This window comes from Molossus molossus, unplaced genomic scaffold (genome assembly GCF_014108415.1).
Source record: "Molossus molossus isolate mMolMol1 unplaced genomic scaffold, mMolMol1.p scaffold_m16_p_3, whole genome shotgun sequence".
NCBI lineage: Eukaryota > Metazoa > Chordata > Mammalia > Chiroptera > Molossidae > Molossus > Molossus molossus.
The window spans coordinates 8,332,359-8,356,973 of record NW_023425366.1 but is presented as its reverse complement, the minus strand read 5'-3'; the positions used below and the strand labels follow the sequence as shown (position 1 = coordinate 8,356,973).

Sequence of the window (24,615 nt, the reverse complement as noted above, 5' to 3'; positions counted from 1 at the left end):
ATGTGTCCTGACTGGGAATCAAACCGGCAACCTATTGGTGCCTGGGTCGATGCTCAACCACTGAGCCACACCGGCCGGACAATCCAATCTCTCACACATTTAGAATGCCTTCTCATCCTGTATTCCCCACTGGATGCTGACAAGAGAAAAATTTCATCAAAAGAGTTATATCGATAATGTCTCTGAACCTTTTCTCCCTCACCATTGAAAAGGAAATAAGTTGACTTCAGGCATTTGGGGACTGACCAGTTTTCAAATGACCACTACCATCAAAAGTGGGCAAAGAACCTTAAATGTAGATGGTTCAAACCGAGTGCCTAATTAGAAGGTGTCACTTCAGATATCTTTTTGGATTAGCCTTGTCCTTTTTCACTGCTGGGTCTAAGAGAAGCATCACCAGGGAGTCAATGAGATTCAATTTTGCAGTATTTCATTCGCAGTCAATACCAGCATCAGAAAGTACACATTTATTTGGTTATCGCCCTGGAGTCTTGGTTTTGCAACATAACAGTTCTGCTTCTGGGGTGATTTTTTTTTTTAATCAGCTCTTGCTTTTTCGGTGTCAGAATAGCTAGATCAATAAAACAAAAATTGGGGGAAACATTATTTCTGATCGATTCAACTGCCATTTTGGTATTTTGCTTTAACAGGGCTACCAACAACTAAATCTATCACTTTATTCCTCCCATATATGAATACACTAACATCATACTTCTAGGAGTGCTTTTGACTTTTCTTTTAAAGACCTGATACAAACCAGAGGGTGTAGGTAGTTGTGGGCGGTGGTTCGTTTTGTCTGTGCCAAATTAAAAACCAGATATGAGCACATTCTTTCCTATATGGCTTAATATCTTTTTTTTTAATATGACTTTTAATAAAGGTGATTTGGGGTTCTTCAGGAAATAGTTGTCTTCACATTAAATTAATCTGATCCTTATCGTCTCTGTGTAGATAGCTCTGAAATCCAATAATGACATCTCTTTCCGTCTTGGGTCTCCTACCTTGGACTGCCCACCAGACATTTCTAACATTTCCACAAGCCTCATAATTGCCTTGAACACCAAGTAACCAAGACATGTGACCTCCTCCCTCTAAACAGCTCAGATCCCAAACCCCTGGTTTCTGTCGATAGCTCCATCTTGCAGTCACACGTATGCCGTGTACTCAGTCATTTGTGATAGGCATGTCTCTCTCTCTCTCATCTCCTGGGTCCATCTAGCCATCACCACATCTTGTCAGTATTTCTCAGCCATACTAAGTTAAGAAGGTGTAAGGGGCAGATTTCTGCTGAGAAAACTTTACTTTTGCACATAATTTACCTATACCAAAACTTCTAGTGAGTTTCTGATTAATGAGTTGCAATCTAATTTTACTCCCTTTTATTCATAATTCCGAACCTTGTTCTCTAGCTCACCAGCCCCTTCAGACTACTGCCCTGAACTAATCAAAACCCACACCCCCACCATCTGCACTGTCCGAGCCTCCACCCATGACGAAAGTTTGCCCACACCCTCTTCCTTTTTCCAACCTATCACAATCTTCTTTGTCATTTAGTCCTAATTTTAAGCCCATCCATCCAGTGGCTCCCGTTTCCTGACCCTGACCTTCCGTTTGCAGGAGTGCTGCTTCCGCCAGGTCCCTGGGCGCATCTTGCCCAACTCCGGAAGTCAGGGACCATGACTTCATTGCCTCCGCGCCTTGCACAGCGCTGACAGGCGTGTGTCGTTGCAACAAATACTTGCTAATTTTAAGTTGAGGAGAATCGAACCAATTGTTTTCTTTGCCTGGAGTTGGTTAGAACATGTTGGAGAAATATTATATTCAATCTCCATCTCTTCTCATGTGTTTATGGACTGTTTTATAGCCAAGAAATAAAAGTCGGTATATCGTAGGCCTAACTCATGTGGAGGCCTCCCCCACGGGGCAGTCTGCAGAATCAACCCTCACGCCAGCTGGATCACACTGCTTTTCAACCGGCTCTCCCCGAGGGCAGGGGAGCAGGCCTCGGCTGGGACAGGGGGAATGGTGTGTTTCATTATGCAAGAGTGGAGGCTCGCCTTCCCTCAGCAAATGCAAATCTTGCCATGAGGTTACAGCCAAAGAATGCGCAAATGCCATTAGAAATCTAGAGAGGGATTTTCCCTGGAAAAAATAGTGCAAACTTCAAAACCCAGTAGGCTAAGGTACAACTTGGTGTAGTCCTCTGGCCGGTGCCTGCCTACTGGGACTGGTGCAGTGGGGAAGGGGCGTGCAGAGACTTTCTCCTGCTCACAGCGGACACATCACTGATGGATTACGTTCAAGTTCCGCACTCTGTCCTCTCCATGGGACGTTCTAGCTCACCTAGAACCTAATAAAGAAGGGTTTTCTCATCTAGAAGCCGCCACACGGAGCTCTGCTCAGCAGAAGGGGGCAGCGTACAATGAACTCAAACAGAAAGCCCATTGGCCTGCTTGTGTGATGGCTCTAGAGGGAGTTCTTGGGGGGGGGGGGGGTGCAGCAGCTGCTTCTGGAGTCACCGCCCCCTGAGCCAGCAACAGTGCCAGGACACAGCATTATTCTCCTAGGAAGCAACCCGCCCTTACTGAATCCAGCCACGTTTTCTGTCCTCTTCTCTGCTCCCACCTGTGGTTGGAGAGTGGCGCTGGGTCCCCGTGCTTGCTCGCTGCGGCAGTGACCTGTTCTCATGCCCAGTGTGGGAGAACGGCAGTCTTAAATACCTCCTTTTTTTTTTTTTTTGCTGTAGGAGTGCGCAAACTGATTTCTGGTTAATTTTGCTTTGGAGAATTCTTATCTATTTGTTTGTGAGGTGCAATGTCTTCTACGGACAGATGTTTGGCTCATAGGGGATGGTGATAATCAGCTTGTTACCGGTTCACAGTTTGTGTGCCGGACACTTCAAAGGTCGGTATTTGGAACGTTCGAGTCAGAAGTAAGGAAAGGTTGACTGATGGAGAAGGTGCCACCTCAAGAAGATGGGGGGATGCCTTATTGCTTCCGATAACCCATCTGAAGAGAGGCCAGAATTCAGGCATCTTTTATGTCAAGGGAAGAGGGGGGCACACCAAGAGGTGTGTGTCACCCAGGCACCAACAGGGACCAAGGGAGAGCATGAAATCTGTGATCTGTTCGTTCCCCTGGTCCTTCACCCCTGCTGATCTAATCTGGCCTTGAGGCTCCTGCAAATCTTTGCCAAAAGCTCCAACTCAATGATCAGAATTCCTCTGATAATCAGCGTATCTGGAGCAGGAGCTGTTCGTGGAAGGCCGAGGGAGAAGTGCAGGCTAAGATTAAGAGAGAGTCGGGAATAGCCAGCATCTCACTCTGGGAGGAATGAAGTTCATATGCAGGCCACAGCTTTCGAAAGTTTGGGTGCAGGAAGGAGTAACTACTATTCACCTGAAGCAAAATTCAGGAGCGGCTGCCCTCCACCAAGTCCCGCTGAGTCGCTTAGAGAGGAGACTTCCAAACCTGCGCAAGCACCTTTCTGAGAAACGCAAACCTCTTTGTTTCCCTAGTCAGTTAGGGGGTGAAAAATGCAACCTGCAAATTGGGAATCTCTGTTGCAACCTGGTATCAAGAGCGCCTGTGCCTCGGAAGGTTTCTTTACCTGCCACTAAGTGTGTGAGGGATGAAGGGTGAAACTCGCTCTTACAGAGTCCAGATCCTCAACGCTTTCCTGCTTTAAAAAATAGCCTGGCTGGTGTGGCTCTGTGGATTGAGCATCGTTGCATGGGCCTAGAGGTCCTGGTTCAATTCCCAGTCAGGGCACATGCCTGAGTTGCAGGCTCGATCCCCAGTAGGGGGCGTGCAGGAGGCAGCTGATCCATGTTTCTCTCTCACATCAATGTTTCTAGCTTGCTCTCTCTTAAAAAATCAATAAAAATTTGTTAAAATAAATAGAATTTAAAGGGAAATATTCAGCTACCAACCGGATGGCATTTCCAGCCTGTAACATATTTGCATTTAGCCTTTATATTTCTGCTGAGGTTTCAAATTATCCACTGAGGAGTGGAGGACCTAGCGAGAGATACTCAGTGGTCCCCACTGGCACAGTAGGTGGGTATGATGCCAGGCCGTTGGGCAGAGTCTTCCCGGTTAGGAATTTAAAATGTGGGTGCTGTACATCTCAGCTGGCGAGGTGTGTTCATCTGCAGTCACTCTCAGTCCTATCAAGTCCTCCCTGAGGCAGTGTGCGAGGGGTCCTCCTGCATACCCAGCCGCGTGTCTGCATACCCAGCCGTGAGTCTGCATACCCATCCGCGTGTCTGCATACCCAGCCACGAGTCTGCATACCCAGCCGCGAGTCTGCATACCCATCCGCGTGTATGCATACCCAGCCGAGAGTCTGCATACCCAGCCGCGAGTCTGCATACCCAGCCGCGAGTCTGCATACCCAGCCGCGTGTCTGCATACCCATCTGTATTCAAACACCGGGAGGGATTCTGTTTAGCTAGAGAAGTGTTTTCTGAGACCCTTTTAACAACACAAAAGCATATGGGACAAAAACAATGATGGGTTGTCCACTGTCTGGAAAGGAAGGTGTAGACCCTGAGACATTTTATCCCTATTCAGTCATGCAGCCATTCCCGGGGACCACCCCATTCCATTAGCCCTGGAAACAAAAAACAAACACTCTTGTTCATCATTTCAGCCTGGTGAGGGGTAGTGAGAAGGGCGATTTCATCACTGTCGAGAGTGGACAATGACACAGTGAGGCCAGCAGAGGCCCTGGTGGAGCTCCCTGTGTGGGGATCAGTAACGCCTCAGTGACTTGTCGTTTTATGGAGATATTGGCATTAGTTGTCAGATGTAGCAATAAGCTCTCACAGGGCGGTCTGCTGAGTTCATTTTAAATCAGCCCAAACTCGCCCGTCAGAGATCTTGGAAGTGGACACCTTGTTTATTTATTGCAAAGAAGCTTATTTCCTCTGGGCAAAGGTGGCTGCTGGCCGGGGCATGCTGACCTGCTCCCCCATTCACCAAACTGAGGGTTCAAGGTGTGACCACACTTGGGCTTCCAAATGGCTAGAGGCAGGAACTGACCCTTCTGTGAGCCTCAGGTGTTCACATTCCTCCTAAAGCTTCTTTTTTTAATCCTCCCCACTCCACCCCCCACAGGACCCCAACCAGGGCTAGGGTCCAAACCACAACCATGGTACATGCCCCTGATCGGAATCAAACCCGAGACTCTTTGGTCTGCGGGCCAAGGCTCGAACTACTGTGCCAAACCGGCCAGGACCCTCCTAAAGCTTCTTAAACCCAGGAGGATGCTGGGGGAGGCCCTGCGGCAGCCCACAGCTTCTGTTTCTCTTTGCTTCTCGCCTTCTCCTTTCTGCCGCCCTCCAGCTAAACCTCCTGAGCCCGTTTATTAGCTCAGTCTTTGAGTGTTAATTGAGCTCCTTTGTTCACTGGGACACACACTCAGAGAAGTTTTACTATTACAATGGGTTGTTTTACTTCTTCTTTTACGGCCCTTTGCTTGGTGACAGGTTATTCTATTTGCGGTTCCAATCAAAGCGAACCACACAGGCCCAGTTTTCTGGAGCAGTGCGTGGGGGTCATCTGTGTGTGTGGTTCTGTAGCCAGGATGTGCAAATCTCTAGTGTCAGTGTTATTTCCTGAGGCCACAGGAAGTGAAATTTATTACAACCTGCTTGTCTCCCGTGAAAAGTACACGACACGGGGAGACTCTGGGCGTTGGAAGATGACGACCGTTTGTTCGAGAACAGACGTGCTGTGGGCTCAGCACAGGTTAAACAGTCTTTAAATGGTGTTTGATGATAATGGTCTGCTTTTAGTTGGCTTCACCGTTTGCTCTTTGTGTGATTGCAGGTCCTACAGGTATGGATCTCTGGAAGCTGCTGTTGACCTTGGCGGTGGCTGGCTCCGGCAACGCTTTTTCTGGGAGTGAAGGTGAGTTCTGTCTTCCCGTTCCCACCCACAGCACTTTGAAATAACACTGGACTTTATTCGTCAAATCTAAGTTCTTTGGATGATTTAATCAAAATGTATTAAGTTGTAAGTAACAGCAAATAGGAAGCTTATCTTTAAAGTCATAAATTCAGAGGACTTTTCTGCGGATGTTTTACAGGGAAGACTTCTGGTGTTTTCGCGTCAAAAATAAATGTGATTGTGAGGGCATTTATGGGATTGTGAGCCAGATCTCTGGCTCCTCAGGCTCCAGGAAAGATCCTGAAATTACACTGAAGGGTTATTAACCTACTGATCACTTAGCTCCTCTGTGACTAAGGGGACCAGAGCCTGTTTGCCGAGCTCAGAATTCAGGCCTCCTCCTCATATTCTCTGAGAGTGGAAATTGCGGGTTTCAAGTCAATGTCACCTCTTACTCTCTGGGTGATTGCATCTGGCTAGGTTGGAAGGAAGGGACACCTGAAATGGTGCTCAGCTTCCAGAGCTGACGTCTCTGCAGTTCTTCCCTGTGTTACCCTCTTCCTGGTGGAAGAGGTGATCGAGTCAACGTATGTCTCAGAGCAGAAGTCATGGAATAGAAAGGGTCATGAAAGGAAGTGAGCAGGATGTTCCTGCCCAGAAAGAAAACCGTGCTCATAAAGGGATGGGGACTCCACTTTTTTTTTTTTTTTTGTCCTCATCAGAGGACAGTTTTGCATATTTTGTTCAGATAGAGTGGAAGGGAGAGAGAGAGAGAGAGAAACATCGATGTGAAAGGGACACATCGTGCCACCCGCGCAACCCAACCAGGGCCGGGGACAAACTGCAACCGAGGTACGTGCCTCCAGCGGGAACCGAACCCGGGTCTCTCTGGACCGCAGGCCGACGCTCCAACCGCTGAGCCAAACCGGCCAGGGCTGGGGGACTTCTGAAAAGATGGTCTTGAGTATTTGATTTTCTTCCTGGCTTGGGCTTCCGCAGAGGAAAGAAGCAATCTGCTTCTCCTGGGCTGTGACCACACTCAGCTGTCGCTTTAAGAGTAGCTGAGCCCCTCGACCCACTGGGCAGCGCATGTCGGAAGACAGAGTTTCAGAACAGAGGTAGGGCCTTCAGATGTCCTCCCTGACCTTTGAGCCCAAAATAAATCCACAGTAGTGAGCTGCCGAGGGCGACTAGGGTAACTAAGGGAACAAGAAAGGTAAAATATGTTATTTTATCTTTTAAAGCAATTTTAAAATATTTATAGAAAAGAAGTCATCATTGTTTGAAATATTTTTGAGTCTCTCTGGTGTTATAATGTCAACATTGTGCAAGTCAAACATGGAAGGAATCACAGGCTCCGTTTCAGCAGCTTTTCCCATGGCTGGTTTTAGACCCTGGTCCCGAGCCAAAGAATTGCAGCCGAGGTCCTCTGCTATTCTGAAATCACAGTGGTTTAATCTCCACCTTCTTCACTAAGGTGACTTTCACGCCACTGGGCAAGGCTGGAGGAATTTGTAAAACCTGTGAAATGAGAAGCATGGCAAAGGAAAGCTTTAAAGATGTAGCTTTAAAAATGTATCCCCAGCCAAAAGACGAAAGACGAGAGCTCAAGTTACGTTTTAGACCTGGAGAGTCTGCGAAGAGCATCTATTTCAGCTGCTTTGGCCTTTTAGCTTTTGACATAAACCTTTCGCTTCCTACGGAAAGTGGAGAAAACACCACCATTCTCTGGCTTCCCCATGCCCTTTGGCTTTCTGGTCGTTTTTTTGTTTGCTTTGTTTCTTTGGGAGGAACATTAGAGCATTAAAAAATGCAGTGGTTTATAGTAAACACCAACCAGGCAGCTTGCCAGGACTTGCACATAGTAATTAATGTAGCAAAGGAACACGTTTCTTCTTCCTCCTTTTTTTTCCTCTTAGCGGCTAACCAAAGGCCTGTGAAGGAGGTGGCTACCCCCGAGTTCCACCGTCCAACGGCCAGGGATAGTTGAGGATGGCGCCTGATGTTTCTGGAAGAAGGTGTCGATGAGCATGTTTGAACATGAGCGCGCAGTTCTGGCCATTTATCTGGTGGATTTGGCCAAAGCGATCCCATGATAGGTTGCGGATTAAATGTCAGATAGCATTCATGAGCCATGTGTTTCTTTTCCTGCTAGGTCCAGATTGTAGCCAAACCATTTTATTTTTGTTTTCCCTCCCATTGTACGAGGTAGATTAAAAATACAGGTGAGGATCCAAAAAAAAAAAAAAAAATCCACACACACACACTACTGTATGTCACCAGCCATTCATTGCAATTCTGTTTGGTCAATAAAAGATGGGGCTCTGCTGAGTAAGGGATCTGGGAAGCGTCACCTGAAGAAAAGTTGCCCAGGAGTTGGTAGAAGCTGACAGGTCTGTGTGCCTGGGGAAGGTTGGCACTTGAAGTGTTGAGCAGGGATTTTCTTGCCTGGGCAGATGAGCAACTAGAAATATACTGGCCCCCAGAGGCTATTATATTAAGTCTAATTGCCCTATGGGAAATTTACAAGAACTAAACACCGAACAGTGCTACCATTGTGTTAGCTGAAGTGTTGCAATAGATGCTTTCTCATCTCATCCTTCACCCTGGGCTCAGGGAGATATCTTACTCCAAAATCAGGGAGACCAGCAATGCCTCATGAGGTCGAATTGTCAACTGGCCGCATCAAAACTGCTGCTTCTGGGAAGGAAGACGAATTTAACAAGGAACGTGTTTGCAGATGTGCTGCACATAAATATCCTTCCGAGGCACGCCTGTTCTAAAGGAGTTCTCATCCACTCTGTTTCCATCGGTCCACAACTGAGCATCCTCTCTGCCCTCAGCACCCGGAGGTGGGAGCAGGCCTGTCCTGAAAAAGTTCAGTCTAGTTGGGACTTGAGGAACTTCTAGAAATTGAGAGACTGGATCGCTTTGAGGTCTAGATTGTGTGATGAATGGTAATGGTCAAGCTGCTCTGAAAAAGAATAACTCAAGGTGGACTGGACTGTTTAATTCAACCAATTCAGTGTACAGATATTTTTTTCAGAGCTTTCTATTTTCAAAGATTGAATTTAGGGCTGTGAGGAATACAGGGATTCTCCCCTCAAAGAACTTACCGTGACTGAAGAGATGAGGTTATACACAAAGAATTATGGTAAGAGGCAGTGTCTATGAGAAAGGGTCTCCGGACTGCGGAAGTGGTAGCCCCAGAGCACTCTAAGAGTGGGGAGAGGAGGGTCGCAGCCGGCTGCGGTGACGCAGAGAGAGCCCTAGATGCTGGAATACTGGGTTAGGACTAGAGTCTGAGAGAGCAGGGGCAGTAGCTGGTGTGATGAGGGAACACCATGAACAGATGTGCACAGGGGTGGATGCGAGGTGTCGTGGAGAACAGTTCGTGAGGGACGGGGTTTCTGCTGTGGGCAGGGTGCTATACAAGACAGTGCATGTCCCATTTCACACATTCAGGACCCAGCAGATGTTTCTGGAACTCCTACTGTGTGGAAGGATTCACTTGGCCAGAGTATGTGGTACATGAACACTGTTTTGTAACTATTCCCTTGGGAAGTAAACTTAGGTCAATAGATCTGAGTTCAGTTCTAGAAGGTCTCCAGGTGGTAAGCGCTTCATGGAGAAGGCAACTCTTGCTGGGCCTTGAAGCATGGCTACTCTTTGGAGAGGAAGACACGAGAGAAAATACGCACCATATCCTGAAAGTCGTGGTTTTTCTCAAAATTGTGTGCTGGCCAAAAGTGCTAAGCTCTTACCGGTGTGTCTTAGTGGATTGAGCATCATTCCTTGGACTGAAAGATCCGGGTTTGATTCCCAGTCAGGGCACATGTCTGGGTTGTGGGCTTGATCCTCAGAAGGGGGTGTGCAGGAGGCAACCGGTCCATCTCTCTCATAGATGCTTCTCTCTCTCTCTCTCTCTCTGTCCCTCTCATTCTCTCTCTGTCTCTCTCTTCTCTCTCTCTCTCTCCCTCTCCCCCCTTCTTCTCTCTAAAAAGAACAAAACAATAAAAACATATTTGTTTAAAAAGTGCAAAGCTCATAATAGAACATCATTTGTGTGCATGTATGTGTAATATTTATATACAGCATTTAACATGTACATATAATGTGTTATGTCTATGTGTGTATCAATACACACACTATATATAAATATCATCTCAAATATGAAATAAAAATGTGTTCGGTGTGGCTTGCAGGCACAGCACATGATTAGCATCTTACCACGGTAAAGTTAAAAGGTTCTGTTCCTCTCAAGATAAGAAACTTGAACGAGGAGTGAGAGGCCATGTCCTGAGGGAAGCGGGATCCCCAGAATGCTGTTCTCTGCACATCCCGGAACATGTCCACAAAGCTCTGCAAACGGACACAGCACTCCGTGAAGAGAAAGCCACCTCTGGCCTTACTGCGGACAGACAGAAAATGGCTCTCTAAAAGGACATCTCTTTTTTCTGAAGAAACTCACTTACAGTGAGGCTCCATGGAGCCCCGAGGGGTTGCCAAGACACCCAGGATCTAGGTCAAGCACTGGGGTCACGGTGTAGGGGTAAGCAGTAAAGAGCGTGCCCGTTCAGTGTGTCCAAGGAGGGACAAACAGTGCAAGGCGTTCCATTCACTGGGTGCAGCGGGACATGCCGTGGAGCTTCAGAGCGATGCCATCTCTGCCGTCACCAAAGGCCAGGGGGAACCTTACAGTGTCTTCTAGTGCCAGGGCCTGAGTCCAAACCCCTCAGCCGCCCTGCGTCACCCTGTCCCCCTAGGATCACGGACGGCTTTGACGTTGGGCGTGAGCAGGTCACAGCAGCCAGTTACGGAGCTTCTGGTCTTGTCTGTCTCGATGGTGCCCGTGGAAGGCACGAGCGTAGACCTCTGGAGATGATGACACAGGACACTCGGCAAGATTTCACCGAGCACGGTTATGGATTCAAGGGGGAGTTTTAAATTTATTTTTTCCTTTAAGAAGCCCATGGCCTGTAGAAAAGCAGACAGACAAATAAGCACCATTTAATTCTGGTCCCCTTAGGTTACAGAGGAGGTTTTTTTTTGTTGTTGTTTTTTAAATCCTCACCCGAGGACATTTTTCCATTTTTTGCACAGATAGAGTGGGAGGGAGGGGGAGAGAGAGAGAGAGAGAGAGAGAGAGAGAAACATTCATGTGAAAGGGACACATCGAGTGGCTGCCACCCGCACGACCAACCAGGGCCGGGGACAAACTGCAACCGAGGTACGTGCCCTTAGCGGGAACTGAACCCGGGTCTCTCCGGACCGCAGGCGACGCTCTAACCGCTGAGCCAAACCGGCCAGGGCTACAGAGGAGTTTTAAGCAGGGCACTAACACTGTTCAATTTTCATCTTGGAAGTCATACTAGTCAGAGAATAAGCGTGAACTTGAGGGGGCTGAGTGCAGAGGAAGGTGCTTGTAATGGGCCAGGCGGGAGATGATGTAAGTGTGACCGTGGTGGTGAAAAGTGCATGGACCGCAGACAGACATCGAGGACATGGGTCACTGGCACTTGGAGTCCAGTTACATGTGGGGTTTTGACTGCGTTCAGAGATTTCTTACTCCAGCCGTTGCGAAGTTTCCACATTTCTAGTTGATAGTATCGACATCAGCAATGACTCACTACACTCCAGCGATGTCCTGGAACACGCTCAACCTGCTAGCAGGTGGCACTTGCACGAGACAGCTCTGCAGGGGAGGGGACGGAGAAGACCTGAGCCCCTTACCTGCACCAGGTCCCAGAACACCTGTCTGTGCCCAGCCCGGCTCCCACAGCCGGCGCTCGCCTCTGCAGTGTGACGGCAGGCCGTAGGCTGCGGGGGGCTCACAGCCCAGACACAGGCCCGAGCCTCCTCCCCGTGAAGTCTGTACCCCCAGATGTTTTCATCATCGCTGGAGTATGTGCTTACCTCATCGAGTGCAGTATAACATACATACAGGATGAGTTGAGAGCAGCAAAGCTGTGCACTGGGCAGAGTCGGGGGGTCGGCAAGGCCCACACAGTGGCTAAGTGACTCACCCCACAAAGCAGCTGGCAGTGTGAACCAGTGGTAACAAAAGGACCGGGACCACTCGAGAACAGTCCGAACCTTGGCTGTCCGAACCGAAGCACGTGTGCCACCGATCGGCCGCATTTCCCGTCTTCGCCTTAGATCGCCCCGGTACGGGACAAGCCAATCTTGAGACGCAAAGTGTCGCCACACCTCTGGTTCAGTCGCCTACCCTGGGGCTTCGGTCGTGGGGAAACAGGAACGAGGCTGACACTGGACGTGTCGCTGGCCGCAGCTCTCGCTCACGGACACGCCCGGATTCTTGCATCCGGTTTATGACTGGCACACGTTCATCTGCACAGAAGTCCACGCCAGCTTGTCGCCGGCCGGCCAGCCGGCTCCTGCCTGAGACCACCCTCCACAGCCAGGGGCCAGCGCCCCTTCCTCGCCCCGCTTTCCCCGGGCGAACCTCTCGGGAAGACCCTGGGGTTGGTGACGTTCTCCTCGCTGTGAATTTCAGTCAGTGGTTATTTTCCCAGAGCTGGTTTTGTTTAAACTCAACCTTGATCTCTGTGGTAAAGAATGTTCGGCGTTTCAGAGCCATCGGCGAAGGCATCTTTGAAGGCCAGCCCCTGCTCCTTGTAGCCTAGCCGTGCACGTGGCACCTGACTTGTCCTCCGGCACAGGCACGGCAGCCACCACCCCAAGGACACCTCACCTTCAGAAGTGGCCCGGCATCCCCTTGCCCACCTGGCTGTTCTAGTAAGTAGTTCCCACGGCTGTGTAAGGAATGCTCTCTCGTCCGGCCGGTGTGGCTCAGTGGTTGAGCTTCGACCCAGGCACCAGGAGGTCGCTGGTTCGATTCCAGGTCAGGACACACGCCCAGGTTGTGAGCCCAGTTCCAGTGGGGGGCATGCAGGAGGCGGCCAGTCGATGTTCTCTCTCATCGATGTTTCTCTCTCTCCCACTCACTTCCTCTCTCTCTAAAATCAATAAAGGAAAAAAAAATAAGGAATGCTCTCAACAGTGTCTTGTCAAACCCACAGCAAAGCTTCCTCCTCGTCGGTCCCGGGAAGCCTGGAGGGGTGGTCACGGGAACATAAACACGCTCTGAAGTCCGATGCGGCTTCCCCTAGACACAGAGTAGGGGCGCCCTGTCCGCCGCCTCACTGCGCAGACCGGAGGCCCAGGGCTCCGAGCGCTTCTGCAGCCTCGGCGGCGGGTCCAAGTTTTCTGTTTCCCAAATCTGTTCAAAGCGAATCCATGCTATTTCACCAGAGTCATCCACCAGGAATCTGTTTCGGTTTCCATAACAACTTACTGGCCTGAAGCCTTGACCTTAGCTCATTACGGTGTCTGCGTTACGTCTCCAGGGCAGGCTGGTGGGTGTCAGCGTGGTGGGCCACGTCCCAGCTGCAGAGGGACATGTTTCCGGCTTTGCTAAAGATGCTCTTACCAAGAGACTGGACACAGGATAGGTGGGGGGAGGGCGAGAGGAGGAAGGGAGGTGACATGTCTGGTGTGTCCCTCTTCTAAATGAAATTGTCATGACATCTGTGTTTTAGTTGTGTGACAGAGGATGGATGGAGCTTGAAGTACATGCAATTTAAATTTTCCCAAGTGATTGACAAAATGACCACTGCATATCCTATGCTATAAAGTGTTACAAATTTATTTAATTTATTTTTTTCTTTATTGACTTTTAGAGAGAGAGGAAGGGGGGGAGAGAGAGGAGAAACATTGATGAGAGAGAACACCAACTGGCCATCTCCTGCATGTCCCCCACTGGGGATCGGACCCACAACCTGGGCATGTGCCCTGACCCCGAAATGGACTGGTGCGACCTCTTGGTGCCTGGGTCGATGCTCAACCACTCAGCCACACCAGCCAGGCAACTGCTGTGGATTTAAAACTCACTAGACGTTCAAACCCATGAGGATTCTTTCTGCATCCCTGTATCCCTGTCCTCGGGCATCCTGACACACAGAGTAGATCCTGTTGATTCGTTGAGGGAATGAATGAATCAGCATCTAAATCCTGACCTGAGACTTTCCCAATCACACCCCACAACTGTCACTCGTGCTGTCTCTAGTCCTAACCAGGACTGGGTGAACTAGGAGCCCCTTCCGTTGGGGGGGGTCTGGAAACAGCTGCGCACTGTACAGTCCAGAAGCAGCGGCCTCCAGGAACCCCTACACATCCCTGTGCCCTGCACAAGCCCTGACCTGTGGGCTCGCCCTGTCGTTTTCTCACTACACACTCCAGATGCCAACAGGACCAGAACTCTGCCCTCGTCACCCATGCCTGGGACCTGATGCCCGTCCTAAGTCTCATCAGCCTTTTCCAGGTGACTAAACTGTACCCCGTGCACCAGCCCCTTGGCCACCATCCTGCACTGAACAAACAAGTCACCCAGCACCAGCCCCCTGACATCATCTTTCTCTGCGCCCCACCTACCTGATTAAATCCCCTCAAATATTGACAGACATAGTGAGGTATCATGAGGCCTGCACATTTCAAATCCACGTTTTCTCTGCCCCTTTGGACATTGGACTTGAGATTATGAAAGACCCTGATTAAGAATCATATGAATAGCTGGACCCGTTTTCCCAACCTCATTCCCATTTCCAATGAGAGTCCATCTTGAAGTGTGAAACTCTCAAAATTAAAAGCTAAAGTTATATTGATATCATCCTTGATTTCTGAATATCTGAATATGAAAACGTGATTATTCTGTGCGTCCTCTAATCTTTAAGAGGACATTGCGAATTTGTACAAGGAGAAATAAGGAGTAGAGTCTTTGGCCCCCAGATGGCCATGTGTACGTATTAATAAATCCACATTAGTGGAGATTGAATTGGTGATATTTACCATGCTCCATTTGGGGGAGCCTTGGCTTCCCCCAAAGTGAGAGGTCATTTTTTCGGGAAGGACCATTTTGCGGCTGACACGGAGGACACCTCCTCCTGCGTCCAGCCATTGGCCAGCTGCTTCTCTGGCTGGAGCAGAGGCACCGTGCTTTCCTGCAGCAGAGCTAACGAAGGGATGTCCTGATGGCCGTGTGGCAGCGGGGAGTGGGGAGACGTTGGTCAAAGCCCTGCCCCGCGTCAAGGCACCATCTGGCCAGATCAGCTTTCAGAGAACAGAATGCAGCAAAGCACGGATGTGCCGTGCTCAGCCGCCCCTGGCCGGGTCGCACGCTGGTGTGTCGCTGTGGCCAGCTCCCCGCGTGAGCGTGCCAGCACCGCACTCTCTGGGTGTCTGCCCTGAACCTCATCAGCACGGTCGACCAGCGCTGCTCCCTCTGCAGCTACGTCCAAGCCCGACGTCCTAGAAAGCTCCTGTGAGGAACGGAGGGGGCCAGGTGAGCTTCCCGCGTCTCCTGCGAGTCTGCCTGTCGGGCTCACGCTTACAGAGCAGGTGTGAGTGCGAAAGAGAGTTCGCTGCCCCTAGTGTGACCCCACTGCCTTATTTTCTTGGACGGTGCGAGAAGCCTGTATTCTTAGGTCTGAAAAGCTTGCTTTAAGGAGAAAATAGAAGAATATTAAAGACACAAATAGAAGGATATTAAGCACTTTCATTAACATGAGTTGTACCTAAAATGAAACTATTCCCTGTTGGATTGGGAGAGGTGATTTCTTCATGGTGGTTGCGGTAGATCCACCAACCCCTTACAGCAGAAGGCGGAAGGGAACGATGGAGTGGGGAGACTGGCCACGCGAACCCACACTTGGCACGCAGTAACCGCTGCGGGGGCTGCCGCTCCGTCTCTGCAGTGAGCGGCCGAGAGCTCGGCGGGGTGTGCGTGTGAAGGGCTGTGCATCGTGTCCCCTGCTGCGGTGATCCCACTAGGCTGTCACCCCCTGGGAGCAGCCAGCAGCTTAGACATCGGAGGGGATCGGGAGCCATGGAGGAGCCATGGAGAGGAGGAGAGGGTGGTCAGGATCCCCTTGGCCGGTGCGCAGAGATGTGGGGAGAGCAGGCCAGCAAGCCAGCCTCTGGAGTGGCCACATCTGACTGTTTCCTTCTGCTCTGCCCTGGCCAGGAAAAGCAGTCATCTGGGATTCCGGAGCATCAGGCTTGGACTTTGTAAGAACTGGGTTTGAATCCCAGTTCTGCCTTTTTTTTTTTTAGCTTGAGTTCCCCAGAAGCCAGATGCTGGGACAAGGATCCAAATGAAAATAAGTTATTTGAAAATGTTCCAGTTAGAAACTAACAGGGGAGTAGGGAAGTGACACAAGTCGAGAAACCAAGCAAGGACGCGATGCCCAGTCACGTTCCGTGGTGGCTGCGTGGCGGGCCGCGTGGCAGGCTGCGTCTCTGTGTCTGTGCCTTCGGAAGCAGTGTTTTGGGTTGTCCCGGTCAGGGCTCACCTCGGGAGGAGGGAAGTTCCTGGACCCTGTCCATTCTCCAAGTACAGATCAAGTTGGCTCCAGCGGCCTGTGGGCAGCCGGCGGAGACACAGTGCTGGGTGCTGGGGTGACGGGGAGCCAGTGCACAGAAACGGTTCAGGGGACACGTCAGCAAAGCACTGGCAGCGTCGGCGACACCGGCCTTGGTAGTTTCTTACACTCTCTGGCCTCAGTGTTCTTGTCTGCTCAATGGGAGGAAAAGAACTGTGTAAAGCCATTAGAAGGCAACACCAGTAATTCACCTGTTGAGATCACACAGGAAAGGCACACACGTTTTCTACAACTGGTAACTTCTCTTGGCTTCAAGTTGAGTTACTACCCACCTTGAGGCCTAAACAAACATGCGAACTAAACGGACACGCAGAACAGGATTTATAACAATATATGCCTCACAGAAGCCGTTCAGTTGCATAAGGAAGTAAAAGAAGCTACAGTAATTTGAATTATGAGTCCGGAAAACGGCCTAGAAGATGATTCGACTGTTTAAGGTGTTTTCAGCGACAGAACTAAACCACGAGACTGCTATAGTAATAATTGTAAGAGTGAATGTTCAGGGGACAGGGTTGCTCAACCTCGCCGATCTAGTTCTTGAGCTTCTCATACTGATCAGTTTAAATCTGATGAGTTCAGCAGGTGGGTCTGTAGTGAGGTGACGGACGCTGGGGTGATACTGGGTGAGTCAGTTCACTGATCATTCACTGAGCATTTTTCCTGTGACAGACATCACGCCAGGAGCCTGGGGCCCCCAGCTAAGCCACCAGGCACACTGGGGATGTGGGAGACAGAACTAAAACCAGTGGATGACCATAATACTAGGAGCGTTTTGGCGGCTCCAGTTGTAACTGCTTTATACTTAATCCCTCAGTTAATCCCCACAGCAATGCTAAGAGGAAAGTTCCATTATTACCCTGTTCTAGGTGAGGACACCGGGAACAATTGTGTAACTAGTTTACATAACTGGTGGAGCAACAGAGCAAGTGCAGCCCCGGCAGCCTGACCCAGACAGAGAGCACACCCCACGGGCTCCGTGGCCTGGGATTCCCGCGGCGGCGAACTAATTACAGCGCCACCTCTGCAGGCTGGACGTTAGCGGCCGGATGGACGCTGCATGTGTTTCACGTGATCGTGGTTATGTCAAAAAGACAGGTGGTGATTCCAGGGAGCCCTCTGTCAATTCCCTAAGAGTCAGATTCGTTAAGGTTAATGGAGCATTTATACTCTCAGTGTTGGACATCATTATTTCATACTATGTATATGTGTGTGTGTGTTACATTTGTGTGTATATATATTATATATGGGTATGTCTATCTGTGATATAGAAAATGATCAGTATGTGTTATTTATGGGTATGTACATATGTGATACATAAAACTTACGAGGTTACGAGGTGTGGGTCATTTCCTCAAAGCAAATGGGCATCTCTTCCTGAAGCTAAATCAATAGCCAAGATTTGAGGGGACGGGGCCATGTCTTCGCCTTTGAAAAGACAGCTTCATGAACAGTACCTCCCAGGGCACAGAGCAACACCCTGAGGTGCCACCCGCATTGTCCTCGGGAGGGCCAAGGACTGCCTATGGGGTCCGCTCTTGGTTTGCCTTTCTGGGTCCCTTCCGGCTTATGCACGAGGGCAGAGGTGTCCGAGGGCAGCTGCCTGCTCCCCACTGGCCTGCTGCAGCCCTGACCCCCGCGCCCTGTTACCCAGAGCAGGTCCCATCCTCACAGGCTTAACGTTCTGTGTTTTGCCTGCAGGACTTGTGTTGGACATGACATTGTTCTTATACCATTTCTTTTTCTGATAGGATTTGCCCATGTGAGTCAGTGGGAGTGAAACCAAGCTTATGAAAACAAAAGTCTTCCATTCATGGGAATTTCTTTTTTGTGTTGCTTCTCTAGGAGAAAAGCAAATTGTCAGAAAAGAAAATTGTATCAAGGGAAATAAGCCAGTCAGAGAAAGACAATCACAGGACGTCACTTATATGTGGAATCTAATGAACAAAATAAACTGACCAATAAATAGGTCCAGAGACTTGGATGCATGGAAGAGACTTGAGATCTCCGTGGGGAGGGGGAAACAGGAAGAGATTAATGAAAGAATTTATATGTGTATATGCATAGCCCATGGGGGGTGTGTGGAGGGGGGCAAAGGAGAGGAAAATGGGAGACAGCTGTAATTCTGTCCACAATAAAAAATTCATTATTTAAAAAACTAAAAACAAAACAAAAAAAAAACCCAGTTGGGATGTCTTCTTTGCCGTTAGCAGTACCATCCGGTGGGGTAGAGGGAAGACACATGAACCAGTGTGCAACTCTGGGTTATGAATTCAGCTCTATCAGTAATGTGCTCTGTGGGTATGGGCAAAAGCTCTTAATTTCCCTAAACTCAGTTGCTCATCTATTAATAAAACTTTACAGAAAAAAAATCTAATCTGTCTCTTTTAACTCCAAAAATATTTTTTAGCATTTCTTGCATATAGACATGATACCCTGCAAGAGATTCTTTCTTTTTTTAAAAGTATGTTTTTATTGATTTTTTAGAAAGGGGGGAAAGGAAAGAGAAAGAGAGAAACATTGATGAGAGAGAAACATTGATCGGCTGCCTCCTGCACGCCCCCTACTGGGGATCAAGCCCACAACCCAGGCATGTGCCCTGACTGGGAATTGAACTGAGACCTCTCAGTCCATGGGACGATGCTCAGTCCACTGAGCCACACCAGCTGGGCACTGCAAGAGATTCTTTCATACTAAGCCCTGGTGATAGACCTTCTCCTCCTGTGCTTTTTTTTTTTTTTTTTTTTTTTTTAATCATTTACTAGAGTGAAGACAGGGAAGGCAGGCTAACCAAACCTGCTAACCAAATCTGCTGATGCAAAACCCAGGGTAGCTAATGTGCTCAGTGACAGATGTGAGATTCAGGATGTCTTGACAGCCTACTGTAGTCAAACCACCAAAGGCCAAAACAACCCAGACACAATTGCATAGGGATAAATGTCAAGTCCTGTGTCTAGGTTTTTAAAAAAGCAACTCCACACATGGAGGAAGTGGAAGTCCTGGCTTACAGCAAGTCCTCTAAGAGACTTGACTGTTATCTGGTTGGTTGCATGTACAAGGTAACTGAACTGTTACAATGTAGCTGCCAAAGTAAACTAGCTCAGGCTGCCTTGTTGAAAGAGGGGATCTGGGACAAGAAAGCACCAGTCGGCTGAGCTCTGCACTGGCTAACGCATCTAGAATAACCTAGTGAGTCACAGCAACCGTGCAGTACACAGATCATGTGTCATAGAATTGTACACTTGAAACCTACATAATCTTATTAACGGATGTCACCCCAATACATTAAATTTGAAAAAGTAACAACAGAGTTAAAACGGGAAACAAAGATTTAAGAAGGATGTTGACCAACCAAAACAAAACACGCTTACTGGTGAAGACTCTTGAAGTCGCATGAAAGGACCTGGAGATGCTGAATCACGGGATGGGGAGGGGCAGTGCCTGGTGTTGAGGGGGGTCTGTCACCAGTTATTGAGGTAGCGTGGGCACAGTTCTGTTATACCCGTTTCAACTCTGGGACTCGGAGCAAGTCGTTTAACTTCCCAGCTCTTCCACTTCTTGTCTTAAAACAGATAGCGACGCCTTCTCAGAAAGCCAGGCATGAGAGTTCAGTGAGATAGCACAGTTACTGGTAAGAGAGCTTCAGTACCGGTAATCTCTGTGTTTGCCTTCTCTTCACGGCGGGGGGACAAGGACAGTCAAGTCGCTGTTCGAGAAAGTACGCTATGCCCATTACCATGATCCCCGCGTAGAATGAGCTGTGGCAGATGGTGGGGGAAGGTGTGGGTGCCAACGCCCCGCTCTGGCGCCCGCTCTTGCCCAAACACAGCTTCACAGAATAATGGTTTGATGTTACACAGTGGGCTTCCAGGTACGATTTCATGGGAATGAATAATTCAGCACACTTTAAGGCAGAAAGGCGTGGCTGAGATGATCCCCCAGCCCCTCCCGCTTCCCTGCTTGGTGCACTCACGTGGTCGGAATGGGTGGTCACGGGAACACGTCGCTTCCCACTGGAGATGAGTGATCAAAGATCCAAGTATGTACCCCACTACACCTGCTAAGTCACGGAATCATCTCTGTACGTTATGAAAGGATCTTCAGGGGTGACCAGCAGATTTCTGGCTCCTTTGTTACCTTCTCCACATCCCCACAGCCCCTGGCTTCCCTCTTGCTCCTGCCCACGCAAGTAAGGTTTTCTCAAAGGCAAAGATGGAGTTTACTTGCCAGTATTTTGACTCTGGGTTCCTGTGCAACAGTGATGTTTAACTTCAGCTAGTCGTCCTAGCAGCGTTAACCAGCAGCAAGAGCGGATCTCGTAAACGTTCTGAGATACCTCTAACGAGGACTTCCTTCTTCCAGTGCACGGGAGTACCCAGGTGCTAGCCCACCCACATGCCTTTGATAAAGGAACAGGGTTGGCACCCCAAACGTTCATCCGGGGTCAGCAGTTAGTAATCAAACCAAGAACGTGCCATTCCCAGGGGTTTTGAGAAGATGACTGAATGCAAGAAGTGGTTTTATGTGGTGCACTGAGTCATTTCTTATAGGATATACTTAATCAGAACAACATGGTTGGACAGGAACTCACAGGAAAAATGGGGTTACAATAGTTTTGAGATTTCGGGCCTAGGTGAGGGCCTCTCAGCCTTGGCACTGTTGACATTTTAGGCCAGATCAGTGTGTGTGTGTGTGTGTGTGTGTGTGTGTGTGGTGGGAGGGGTCTTGTGCATTGTGACCTGTTAGCAGCAGCCATGACCTCTGCCCGTAGGTGGCACCAGCAGCACCCAGCACCCTCAGCTGTAACAACCAAAGGGTCTCTAGACGTTGCTAATTGTCCCCTGGGGGACAGATGGCCTCCAGTGGGGAACCACTGATCTAGATTCAGTGGTGGCCTGTTGACATGACAGGGCCCAGGGTCATTGTAGGGATCAAATGAGATAAAGCCTGTTTTACTACGTTTAAAGTAAAATGAATATTTATACAGATGATGACAGTACACCCATTACCTTTTCACTGGTTCGTTTGTTCATCCATCTAACACCTTTCTGCGCCAAGGGCTAGAGACCCATAAATAAATAAACCTTGAGAGGCGTCAAGGTCCGCCGGGTAAGCAAAGAGGTAAGGAAAAAAACAGAGACCAAGTGAGACATCCCATAGTGAGCATATTGTATAACATGCACAGAACATGCTGGGAGCCCACGAAAGGATGGGCTGCCTCTGACCCACACCATAGAAAACCAGCGGGACTATGAGCCGAAAGTCTGTAACAGTTACTAGTTGGCTAATTGGAACTAATTCCTTCTGACGCAATGCCATGTTTTCAAGCTGTTTTGCCAGAGTATTTAAGGTGCCTGCTGACAGACAGTATTCAGCACAGATTAAGGTGTTATCATTTTTTAGGGCTACTCTTTTTTTTTTTTTTTTTTTTTTTATCCTCACCCGAGGATATTTTTCCATTTTTTGTACAGATAGAGTGGGAGGGAGAGAGAGGAAGGGAGAGAGAGAGAGAAACATCGACGTGAAGGGACACATCAAGTGGCTGCCACCCGCACGACCATCCAGGGCCGGGGACAAACTGCAACCAAAGTACGTGCCCTTAGCGGGAACCGAACCCGGGTCTCTCCGGACCGCAGGCCGACGCTCTAACCGCTGAGCCAAACCGGCCAGGGCAAGGGCTACTCTTAAAGCGGTATGAAATCTGAATGAGCAACTTAAGAACTGAAGTCGTCACAGACATTTGTCATTTTCCCCTGTCCTTTTTCATACCTGCTCTGATGATAGCAAGCGAACAAAAACAGTAAAATAAAGATAAAACTCCAACCCAGACTTCCTTGAGTAGCCACAGATATCAGAGACACAGGATAATACCAGGTCTAAACAAGTCCGGAATATATTCTTTGCGTGCACCTTGATTCTTCATTTCAGGTCTCTTGATTCCAAAAGAAACGTTCTTAGCACTGTGAACACCTGTTATAGACTCTAAATCTGACATTGTATATGTGGATAGAAATAATTCTGCCTGAGTAATTACCTGCTAGTACCAAGGAGATTGTGTTGACCATCATGAAAAGACCGGAATGTTCAAGCTTTCATCCAGGGTGTCTACATTAAACTTCATCATTAACGAGGAAACTCCATCTAAAAGCCTGGAGTACATTTACATGACAGGGCTCCTTGCTTTGGAAGAGCACCCTTGCAGGCTGTCACTCACGCTTACTTATGAGGAATGCAACAACTTAAACATCCGCTATCGAGTCCCCCTGAGTGCACAGTCACATCTGAGTGCCCCCAACAAATGCTTCTTGTCACCTCTCTTCTAGAATTAAAGGCTGCTGGGGTGAACTGGGAGACACACGTGACCATTTACTAAGACGCAGGGGAGAGTGTGAGCGTCAAAGCCAGCTCTTGAAATTAATATAGTTGGTGTGAGATTAACGTTCCTCCCTCTAAGACCTGCCTTTTACCACTAGAGAAATTAATTTCCATTTTTAAGGTTACATTAATATGGAACAATCCATGTACTGACTGTCACATGCCTTTGGAATAATCATGCCATGCTGTTATTTCAAGTATCACAAGTGAAACAAACAAAGAGCTGACAGGTGGATCTTGGGGTACATTCAGAATCCTTGTGATAATGTCTCCAATATTTTTTAATCTCAATTTGATTATATTTATGAGAAATAAACATACCATATATAGGCATAAGCATGTACCAATAGCCCTTATTTGGCAGCTCATTATAAAAACGTAGTCTGTATTATGATTAATAAATCAGAAATTTATTGGGTATATTGATGTCTTATCTCTGGGTTGAGCTAATTGCCTTCAACCTCCCTCACTTAGAAAAACCTATACTTTCCATAAAGTTACCAGGAGTCAATTCATGCAACGAAATTTTTTGAGCACCTACTACGTGCCAAGCACTATTCTACGTGCTTGGAATGTGTCCGTAAACAAGAAAGATAAAAAAAAAAAAAAAAACTCCTGCTGTCGTGAAGCTTTCCTTAATAGAGTGTGTGTGTGTGTGTGTGTGTGTGTGTGTTGAAGGCAGCATGTGTGAGGGTGAGGCAGATATTAGACTGTACAATAATAACTAAATTATCTGGAATGTTAGAAGGTAGAGAGAGCTATGGAAAACTATTCCATTTGGTCCTCGTTGGAGTGGACCCAAAAGTTGACCTTGACTATCTTATATGAATCTCCTAGGTTTGAAATGTTAGCAATCAATTTAAAATAATTTGACTCTAAACGTGTGCTCATGGTCCGCGCGGAGGCCGCAGCACCAGCCCTCGCTGCTGACTGCTGAGGAAGGCCAGGCCCGGAGGGAGATGACTTTCCCAAGACTCCAGCAGTGACCAGCAGGAGTGGGGCCCAGCTGTGGCCCAGCTGTGGCCAGCCTTCGAGTTGCTGGAATCTACTTGAAAATCTGCTGTGAAACGTTGCAGAGTTGGACGTGTCCTAAGGTGCTGCCAGGTGGCCTCCTGAAGGCAGCGTGGTCCACAGCAGGGAGCAGATTTTGAGATGTGTGAATTAGGTGGAGACAAGACCCTTATGACGCCACTCTACCCTCCCATGTGGCAAGCAGCCACAGAAGCGTGACCCCCCGTTTATGTGCCCTCGTTCCTCTGTCTCACTCACATTTCCTATGCTCCCTGGAGCACCAGAAGACACGGCTGGGGTGGGTCTGTGGTCTTGTCACTGTGGCTCTCTCTTCTGTCTCCTCCACTCCTGTTTGGCATGGAACTTGGACTTAACCATCAATCTCAGCGTTCCACTAAGTCCCTGGATGAAAAGATTGTAAATTCAAGAGAAGGACAGAATTGACAGGGCACTGCGTGTGGGGGTGGAATGGAACAAACGAAGTCAATGCCGTGGATTCTAGGCTCACCACCCTGCGGTGGCCTCGCTGGACCTTGGTTTTCCCAACTGTAAATGGGGCTTCCAATCTTCCTACTTACGAGCTGTGGTGAGGATTAAAGGCTGAGAGAGAGTGTGTCTGTAATAACACTATAAATTACAGCTCACACTCTAGTTGCTTCTGCCCATTCTTTCTCCAGAGATAGGTTGGTAGAGGGATAGACAAGTTTACCATCATTGTGAAGGTTGCTTTTGGCGTATTTTATGTCAGTGACATGAGTCTTCTGAGGGTTATGAGGGACCTCAGACATTCAACGGGCCCAAACTTTTGTTTCTCAGAATAAGCTGGGAGCTTTTGTTTTGTTTTGTTTTGTTTTTAAAATATAGATTCATAAGCTCT

At 48.6% G+C, this 24,615-nt stretch overlaps 1 protein-coding gene across 1 annotated transcript in view; it reads left to right on the top strand.

Moving 5' to 3' along the window:
* Positions 1-24,615, top strand: part of GHR (growth hormone receptor) — a 229,859-nt gene that overhangs the window by 102,082 nt on the left and 103,162 nt on the right. Inside the window, exon 2 of the mRNA XM_036280505.1 lies at positions 5,836-5,916. Within this exon, the coding sequence (XP_036136398.1) occupies positions 5,847-5,916 (70 nt within the window). The 5' untranslated portion in view covers positions 5,836-5,846. The remainder of the gene's footprint in view (positions 1-5,835; positions 5,917-24,615) is intronic.